Source organism: Cyprinodon variegatus, unplaced genomic scaffold (genome assembly GCF_000732505.1).
Source record: "Cyprinodon variegatus isolate N-32 unplaced genomic scaffold, C_variegatus-1.0 Scaffold708, whole genome shotgun sequence".
In the NCBI taxonomy this organism is placed as follows: domain Eukaryota; kingdom Metazoa; phylum Chordata; class Actinopteri; order Cyprinodontiformes; family Cyprinodontidae; genus Cyprinodon; species Cyprinodon variegatus.
The window spans coordinates 344,570-354,439 of record NW_015151161.1 but is presented as its reverse complement, the minus strand read 5'-3'; the positions used below and the strand labels follow the sequence as shown (position 1 = coordinate 354,439).

General features: G+C 36.6%; 1 protein-coding gene across 1 annotated transcript in view; it reads left to right on the top strand.

Annotated features, from left to right (window-relative positions):
• LOC107097585 (sideroflexin-5-like) overlaps positions 1-9,870 on the top strand; it is a 34,636-nt gene that overhangs the window by 2,049 nt on the left and 22,717 nt on the right. The window contains exon 2 of the mRNA XM_015394782.1: positions 1,345-1,413. Coding sequence (XP_015250268.1) covers positions 1,345-1,413 — 69 coding nt within the window. The remainder of the gene's footprint in view (positions 1-1,344; positions 1,414-9,870) is intronic.

The following is a 9,870-nucleotide window of genomic DNA, read 5'->3' as shown; positions in this document are numbered from 1 at the left end:
ACTATATATACATATATATGTATGTTTGTGAATATATATATTTACGTTTTTAAAATAATTTTTAAAAATTACTTTACAGTTTCAATTCATTTTACCTGCAGTTGATTTTTTTCTGTCTTTGATGGAAAAGTCTGTATATAAATGGAAAATGTGCAATTTTTTTGGTAGAGTTTGTCTTAATTGATGTTATAAGTAGATTATTCTTTGAGCAAATGGCCTGTTTTAGAGTCTACCATTACCCTAGAAAACTATTTTCAACAACAAATTATTAGTAGATACTTTTAATAGTCATTTAATCACAATTAACCCTCTCAGCCCTAATTTCAGTATGTTTTTCTTTTTCTAAAGTTATAATAAAAAGACACCTCTGATTGGAGCTCTGTCCCAAATGTCACACAGTTACATTTTCAGAAAAAAACAGCTGGAGAAAAACAGATCATGTCAGAAACTACTTAAAAATAACCTACCATCATCCATAAACCTTTTAATTATATTTTAATGTAGAACATCTTGATATAGCCAACACAGACCTATCTTCTAGCTCTCCTAATAAAAATCTCTCTATTTTTAAAATCTCGACATATCCATAAGGCCTAATCAGGACAATGCCAAGCCTCCAGTCAACCTGACATGATGGTGCAAAAGCCTCTATCAGGGAGCATCACAGATGACGCTTCTGAAGGAGAGGAAAAGTCCCCTGTTTTTTAATATGCTGATATCAAAAGCTGCCCCCACCCATGCTATGTTTTTGACAGGCATCCATATGTTCAACAGATTTTTTTTGTCCAAATTAACAGTTAGAGCAATTAAACCAGAAGAGTGTGGGGGGGTATCTTCTATGCCTGAATCTCTAAATGATTCCTTATGCCAGCCCTATGAATCAGTGATTGAAAGGTATTCCTGGCGCAGTCATTAAAGAATTAATTGCGTTCGGTGCGAGCGGATTTGGGCGTCTAAAAGATGAAGATGGGAAACAGTTTGCCAGCGGCTGTAATGAGGAGGCTCCACCTGGTGTGTGGGAACAGCTGGCGAGCTCTAATATCGCTGCTCACTGGGAGAGGCAGCTGGAATCTCTCTGGCTGTTTGTGTAGAGAAACAATCCTGAATCTGCATCTGCTGCCGGCAGTTCAAGCAAAAATGAAGTTAGGTCAGCTGCAAAGTCACAGAAAAACTTAGATTTTCATTTACTAACTTGTGTTTTGTGTGTTCAGGTTTAATCTGTCACACGTACAACATTTAGGAACCTTTTATAAACATTCAAATAAATCAAATGAAGTTAAAGTTTATTGCTGCAATGAATATTTGCAGCTAAATTAAATGGTGTAAATTTTCCTTTTCTCTTAGGAAACGTTTCTGGGTAGATTCCGGCACTTCCTGGACGTCATCGACCCCAGCACTCTCTTCGTGTCTGAGGTACTCGGGCTCCTAACATCTATGGGTTTGGTCTTTCATGACGTGGAGCTCAATATAACTATTGTTTTTAGAGACTTGGGAAGAGTTACTTATAAATGAGGAGTTTAAACAGTTTGCTGTTTGTTTGATGAACTCAGGCTTTGAGGTGTAAAAATTAACTTAGGAGAATTTGCACACCTGTATGTAAACTACAACTCATCCATAAAAATGTCAGTTTTTTAGACGGAAGTCTGATTGTGGGCAGAACATTTGATAAAGATGATTAACAGAAAAAAATCTAGAATTTAACGTATTTGTCATCCACATAATGTTTTTTTTTTCTTTGTTTGTTTTTGCTTTTGACCACCAGGCTGGATTAGGGTAAAACATAAAAAGATTTCTGTCAGGGACCCACTCAGTCTTACATATATGACAAGTTTCATTTTTGATATGGTAGCAATTCCTTTTGGAGGCTGGAAACAGTCCTGGTGTGAGTGGATTAAAAACAAAGGATAAAAGTGGTGAAAAATACCTCATGTTTATGGTTATGTTAGGGAAAGGATGCATGATGCTGTGGGTCTGTTTCTCTTCTACAGGAATTGTTTAGTTTAGGGACCAATGGTTGCCCTGATGATTTTTTTAAATAAAAGTAGTACTTCATAGTAGTTGTACTTCATATGTGGGCCACCCAGATAATGTTGTTTACGGGCCTATCATTGTGTCGTTACGCCATTGGGTGGTGGGGTATGAATAAGAAAAAAAGGGCAATAGTTGGTTATTTAATATATACATCAGCTGAGCTGCAGAACCAAATAACTTCTTGTGGCTCTGAAGACTCCAGATATATCAGAAAAAAATGTATGGGTGCTTATTTTGGTGAGCGGCTGAAAGATGCTAAACCGGTTTTAACTAGCGATTTTATCTATCACTGCAAATGTCTTCAAATCAGCCTCTGTCAGTGCTCTTAACTTTTTATTTGTATCTTAAATTGTTATCTTGTGCAGTTAAAGCAGCTTTTGATTATTTCACAGGTTTTTATTCTTTTTTCTGTTAAATAAGATAATAACATTTCAGGTAAAACATCTGGAAAACTAGGTTGGCCTTTCTCGCACTACACTGGTTTAAATCCTACCTAAAGGATAGGGACTTCCATGTGTCAGCCGGAAACTTTAAATCAGAGACCAGAAAAATCACACGCGGTGTTCCTCAAGGCTCCATTCTGGTGCCGCCCGTATTCAACATCTACAGGTGCTGGTCATAAAATTAGAATATCATGAAAAAGTAGATTGATTTCAGTAATTCCATTTAAAAAGTGAAACTTGTATATTATATTCATACATTACATACAAACTCATATATTTCAGATGTTTATTTTGTTTAATTTTGATGATTACAAATGACAACAAATGAAAATCTCAAATTCATCATATCAGAAAATTAGAATATTACTGAAGACCAATAAAAACAAAGGATTTATAGAAATGTTGGCCAACTGAAAAGTATGAACATGAAAAGTATGAGCATGTACAGCACTCAGTATTTAGTTGGGCCTCCTTTGGCCTGTATTACTGCAGCAATGCGGCGTGGCATGGAGTCGATCAGTCTGTGGCACTGCTCAGGTGTTATGATAGCCCAGGTTGCTCTAATAGTGGCTTTTAGCTCTTCTGAATTGTTGGGTCTGGTGTATTGCATCTTCTTCTTCACAATACCCCATAGATTTTCTATGGGGTTAAGGTCAGGAGAGTTTGCTGGCCAATTAAGAACAGGGATACCATGGTCCTTCAACCAGGTACTGGTAGCTTTGGCACTGTGTGCAGGTGTCAAGTCCTGTTGGAAAATGAAATCTGCATCTCCAAAAAGTTGGTCAGCTGCAGGAAGCATGAAGTGCTCTAAAACTTCCTGGTATGTGGCTGCGTTGACCCTGGACCTCAGAAAACACAATGGACCAACACCAGCAGATGACATGGCACCCCAAACCATCACTGACTGTGGAAACTTTACACTGGACTTCAAGCAACGTGGATGAAGTGCCTCTCTTCTTTTCCTCCAGACTCTGGGACCTTGATTTCCAAAGGAAATGCAAAATTTACTTTCATCAGAGAACATGACTTTGGACCACTCACCAGCAGTCCAGTCCTGTTTCTCTTTAGCCCAGGCAAGACGCTTCTGACACTGTCTGTGGTTCAAGAGTGGCTTGACACAAGGAATGCGACAGCAGAAACCCATGTCTTTCATACGTCTGTGTGTGGTGGTTCTTGAAGCACTCACTCCAGCTGCAGTCCACTCTTTGTGAATCTCCCCCACATTTTTGAATGGGTTTTGTTTCACAATCCTCTCCAGGGTGCGGTTATCTCTCTTGCTTGTACACTTTTTTCGACCACATCTTTTCCTTCCCTTCGCCTCTCTATTAATGTGCTTGGACACTGAGCTCTGTGAACAGCCAGCCTCTTTAGCGATGACCTTTTGTGTCTTGCCCTCCTTGTGCAAGGTGTCGATGGTCGTCTTTTGGACAACTGTCAAGTCAGCAGTCTTCCCCATGATTGTGTAGCCTATAGAACTAGACTGAAAGACCATTTAAAGGCTTTTGCAGGTGGTTTGAGTTAATTAGCTGATTAGAGTGTGGCACCAGGGGCCATCAATTTTGAACCTTTTCACAATATTCTAATTTTCTGATATGATGAATTTGAGATTTTCATTTGTTGTCATTTGTAATCATCAAAATTAAACAAAATAAACATCTGAAATATATGAGTTTGTATGTAATGTATGACTATAATATACAAGTTTCACTTTTTAAATGGAATTACTGAAATCAATCTACTTTTTCATGATATTCTAATTTTATGACCAGCACCTGTACATGCTCCCCTTGGCAGCATTCTATACCCAACAATTGTAGTATCTAGGCAAGAGCTGCAAGCCTGGTGAAGAATCTGGTTGTTTGAAATTGTAAAAGGTTTTTGAAGTACAATATAAAACTGACTAAAACTAGACTAAAACCTTTTTGAGTTTTTGTCGACTAAAATAGACTGACACTATCACATCTTAATGACAAAACTGCAACTGTAAGTAGTAAGTAAGTATAGTACTAGTATGTATCCTTAACACTAAGACTTTGTGAAAAAATATGTAAACATTTTGCATTTAAGACAAAAAAGGGCTGTAAATATGCTTTATAAAGAACTCCGCAAGTGGAGTTTCACCTGGTTTAATTTTGTAAAAAGTCTTCTTTCAAGAATCTTTGGTTGTTTGATTATTAATTGATTAATATGAAAAATAATCCACAGATTACTCAATGTGCAAAACTATCGTTAGCTGCAACCCTACACAGCTTTACATCACGATGTCGCCAGATGACAATGATCCAATCAGAGCGTTTGTTAGATGTTTAGTTAGATCTTTAGCTACTACAGCAAGAAACCACTGAATATGGCCGTAATCTTGGTGTCATGATGAACTCAGACCTGAACATTCAGAGGCACATTAAGGTAGTAACTAAGTCAGCTTTTTATCACCCGAGGAACATCTCCAGGATTAAAGGACAAATATCCAAATAGGATCTAGAAAAACTCATTTATTTTTAGTAGGATCAATTACTGCAACAGTGTCTTCACAGGTTTGCCAAAAAAGTCCAGACAGCTGCAGCTGAAACAAAACTCTGCTGCCCATGTTCTCACTAACACTAAGAAAGTAGAACACAACAGCCCACTTCTGAAGTCCTTCCACTGGCTCCCTGTAGCTCAGAAAATAGACTTTACATCCTTCTGTTAGTCTATAAATCACTGAATGGATAGGCACCTTAACACATAACAGATTTGTTGTCAGTGTATCAACCTCCCAGACCACTCGGCTCTTCTGATTCTAGCCAACTCTGTAGCCTGAGTTCATTTAAGTCAAACTAAACTGCCTTTGATTGTCGAAGTTAAACTGTTAACTGAGGTATTATTAGTTTAAGGTCGTAGTCCAGCTGTTTTGTTTGTTTTACTACCTGCTTTTATCTCCATTTTGTTTTTTTCTGCTTTTTACTCTAGCAAGAACGATTTTAATTTATAAAACAAGAAATAAAATAAAATCATGACGGCTCTAAAGTGAATTGTATGTAATTATTTCTTTATTCAAGTTATTGATAGTTAATAATTTATTAATTTAGGATTAAAATTGGGGGATGTGGAAGCATATTTTTCCTTGGCCTATTTGTCAGATAAAATATTTTGAGTGTGCCGTTTCTCTGCCTAAATAGGGGTGATTATTTAGAAGTCTTGTACCAGTCTGTTTGCTGGTGTTAAGTTATGGAGTTAAGAGTGGGGATGGCAGAAAGCAGTTGCCTCCCTACTATAGAGAAGAGTAAAGGGAGGGTCATGAGAGATAAGAATGAGTTCACAAGCCTCCTTTTGCAATGAAAGGGAGACCTGTTCTGAGTGTTTATTTGGCTAAAATGTATGTCCTTGATGAATTTGTGTTTTTTTTTTCTTCTTCTTGGGAATAATCAAATGTTCAAGTGTGAGAAAGTTCTTTATGCAGGGGGTGGGTTGGTTCCCCTGGAGGTTCCCTTGTAAGGTAAATGTATGTACTGAACTTTGCCCAGTCAGAGCTATATCTCTCCATCTGAGGACATTAAATACATTTGAACATTCTCTTGCAAGAGCCTCTGCTTCCTCCTAAAGTCCACTGGGGAGTGTTGGCCTAGTGGTTAGAGCAGTGAGCTTGTGCTGTGAGAAGGTTGCAAGTACCCGGTTCAATCCCCTAGCCTGCACTCTGGGTCTCTTAACCCCACACTGCTCCCCGGGCGCTGCATAGAGGCAGCCCACTGCTCTCCAAGGGGATTTGTTAAATACAGTTAATTGGAGTTAATGAGTTAATATGTCCATTGTGAGATCAATAAAGTTCAATCACTATATCAATTTCTAAATAAGACAATGATTTGAATTGGAATGATCCTATTTATAAGCTTATCAGAACTCTGACAAAAAAACGCTGTCATGAGGTAAACCTGTACCTGCGGCTTGAGGCGTGTTCCTCAGGTTTGCGTACCAGTCCTTCGTTAAGGTGATGGAGGTGCTGCCTAACCTGGAGCGGAGGGGGAAATTCAGGCTCTACCTGCAGTTCAGCTCTAGCCTGGCCCTATGTTTGTAACTGGAACAGCAAGACATCGTGTCAGCAGTCAAACTGTTTGGTTGCAATGGGAGGTGGGGTGTACTTCCCCAGTATTGCAATGGCAAAAATGAATATATAGATAGGAAAATATTTCTATTTAACTTCAATATCAAATATTTGTTTAGTATTGATATACAATTAGTTTTTGTGAAAAACGTCTGAAAATCATCCACTGTAAGTGCTTAAAATTTTTCATTTATACAGTATGAGAGCGTTATTTTTTTTAGTTAAAACAACTTTTCATTGTTCAACTTAAGCTAAAAGTTAAAACTTTTAAATCACTGTTGAAATTAGGGTTGCTATAACTCTAAAATATTGAACTCAATATCAATATCAAGAAAATATTTGATAATTATTTAGGACACTACTGCGATAAGAAATTACACACGAATAAAGGTAGAGACTTTAATCCTGAACTCATGGTGTGACTCTCAGCAGAGATCTGTTTTGTGTTTTGCCGACAGCTTTCTTACAGCATGACTGTACTGTTTATAGTTACAGCAGTTCAGGTTCAGGTGTAATAAAGGTGTAGAAATTCTGAACTGCTCAATTGATAAAACCTAGAATATACTGAATGTCTGGCAGCAGCTTCCAATATTAAACACCAGTTTTCCATAAACTCTTAGTATGATTAGTTTATTAGGGACATTTTTCAAAATACATTATTCTTTCAAAGAAATTATGCTTTGTACCAAACTCGGCTATTGCTAATTTCCATCTGCAGTCCTTGAGCAGGTTTACAACATTATATACACATTATATTATGAAATGGCATTAAAATATAATACATTTAATTTATACATGATAAACGTTTTTAAGTTAGAAAGAGAGCATAGGTTATAAAAAGATTTCACCTGTATTGATGCCTATTGGCTCAGATGATTTTAATAATAAGTATTTATTTATGTTTTTCGAAGTTTTCAAGTCGGCAAATATTTTCTGACTAACTGGAAGCTGATTCCAGTGTCTGATGACTAAATGAAAAAGCTGAGGATCTTTTTAGGATGATGCACTTTCTGTGAGCCGCGCAGCGGCATATCCAGGTCATTTTATTCAGAATAAAGTTTGACAAATATTTTTAATGTGGGTGGGGAAATGTTTTGATTTTAAAGATTGTTTTACACATTTCTATATCAAATGAATTATTCAAAACTAAGTAATCTCATAGAGAGATCTGACTGTGAATGTCTCACTGGCTTTAGAGATACTGAACAAACGGTAAGTGATGTGAGACGTGATCTCACTATGAAATAACTGAAAGATGCTTCAGTTGTTAAACCACTTCTTTGTATATAAGAAGATATATTGGATATTATAGAGCTATAGTTTTGAGTGTCAAGCGGGAAGAACGGGACAAAAAGAATTAAAAAAATTATAGGATTACTGAGGTTTTTTTTGGTGAGTTTTTGAATCTTAGGTTTTGATCCAAATGGACACCAAGATATTTTATAGTTTTCAAAATGTTTTTTTTCTCTCCCTTAACATAGCTGTTGGGAGTTTCCATGTAGGTTTTTGTTTATTATATCCCTACATTTTTTTTTTGTTAAGAAGTAAGCAAGAAAGATTTAAGCCAATCAACACCAGACATCATTTAGACAGTTTTTAGGCTAAATCTGGTTGGTCCGTCATAGTGTTGATTTATAACAGAAATAGTTGTTGAAAACTTGGCTGTGTTTGGTTGGTCTGATTTTGTCCCGCTTTAGTCCAATAATAATAACTGATAAACAGCTCAAATTATTTGGTCCATTGCATAGAATCATTTTGACGTCACTTGATATCCTTCCTATGTATGTAGATGATAGCATCATCTGCATATGTAATGATTTCTTTGATGTAAGTACTGATCAAGGGATACAGGCTGCTCTGCTTGTTGTCATATTCACTCCCTTTCTCTGGCATGTTGTGGCATTAAGAGCCAGAGCTCTCTGGGTAATGAAGCTGTGAGAGAGCTCTTTGGTTACAGGAATAATGTGCTGCAGATGTATGGAGCAGGTGTGAGCGCTGCATCCCCCCTGAGGAGGACATCACCTCAGCTTGGCTCCAGTGATAAGAGACAAACTACAAGGATCATGATTTACATAGAAGGACCTCACGTGCCACAGATAGTTCTTCATCCCTCTTATGTTTATTCTAACAGCAAACTAAAGTTTATTTTACTGGGATATTTTAACCAAAAGGAAGATGAACATTACTAAGACTTTTAACATTGCTGAGTAGTGAAATCCTGAAAAGTGTGGCGGGAATTTATCATTCAACGTTATTGTTAAAGGTAGACCAATTCATCACCCAGTCGATATTTTGGCCCAATATTAGTGTTTTTTTTATTTTTTATTTTTATCTTGTATCAGTATTAGCATGGGCCAGTTCATGGTTTCAATTTAAACCCAGATTTAAAACATCAAGATTCAGAACTGCTAAAATGTTCCTTTATATCCTTAAGTATCAGCATTTTTTAAGATAAAACTCAACAGAGATTCAATTTGATAACACGTTTTCAGATTCTGTTTTTTTTTTTTTGTACTAGCTGATTTATTTGTACTTCAAATTTATGTCATAGGGGGTGGGAACTCAGAATACAGGGGTGTGGAATTATGATTAACAGGCCAACACAGCGGCTGAACAACCCAGCTGATGCATTCAGGGACCATGGGAACTGGAAATGTTTGTATGTATATTGATTGGTTTTGAAAAATAACATGCTTCAACAATAAAAGTGTTGTGTGTATTGTTTTTTATGTTTATTATTTTTTTTAACAAATTGTTTTTCATTGTATTTTTTTTTTTTCCAGGTAGATTTTGTTTTGAACAGTTTGGTATTTATTTTTCCAGATTTACTTATTTTTTGTTCTGACCAAATCACCAAGCCACCCTTCATCGTTAGGCATTAATGTAACAGAAACCACTGCGTTACTGAGGCAGACGGCTTAGTGATGGTGGTGGCAACAACCTTCCCTTTGAGCTTGTGTGTTTAATTAGTTTTAAGTTACAGACGAAAGTACTGAATGCCGCCATAGTTGTAGCCATGCACTTCATGTGCCAAAAATCCTAAATGGGGATGTGTACTTAAAGAGGAGAGAAAAACTTGAAGGGAGAAAGACGTTTTGGCATGATAACTTTGATCTAAAAATAGCTTGCAGCAACAAATAAAGTAACTATGACCGACTAAGTAAAAGTGTATTTCTAAAGAATCTTTCACAGACAATGGAGGGTCATTGTCTGTGGTGGGTTACTTAACAGAAAGTACAACAATAAAAAAAATATTTATTCAACATCCCAGGGGAATAAAGAGAAAATCAGAAAAGAATGACTTAATTTAGAGTTGGT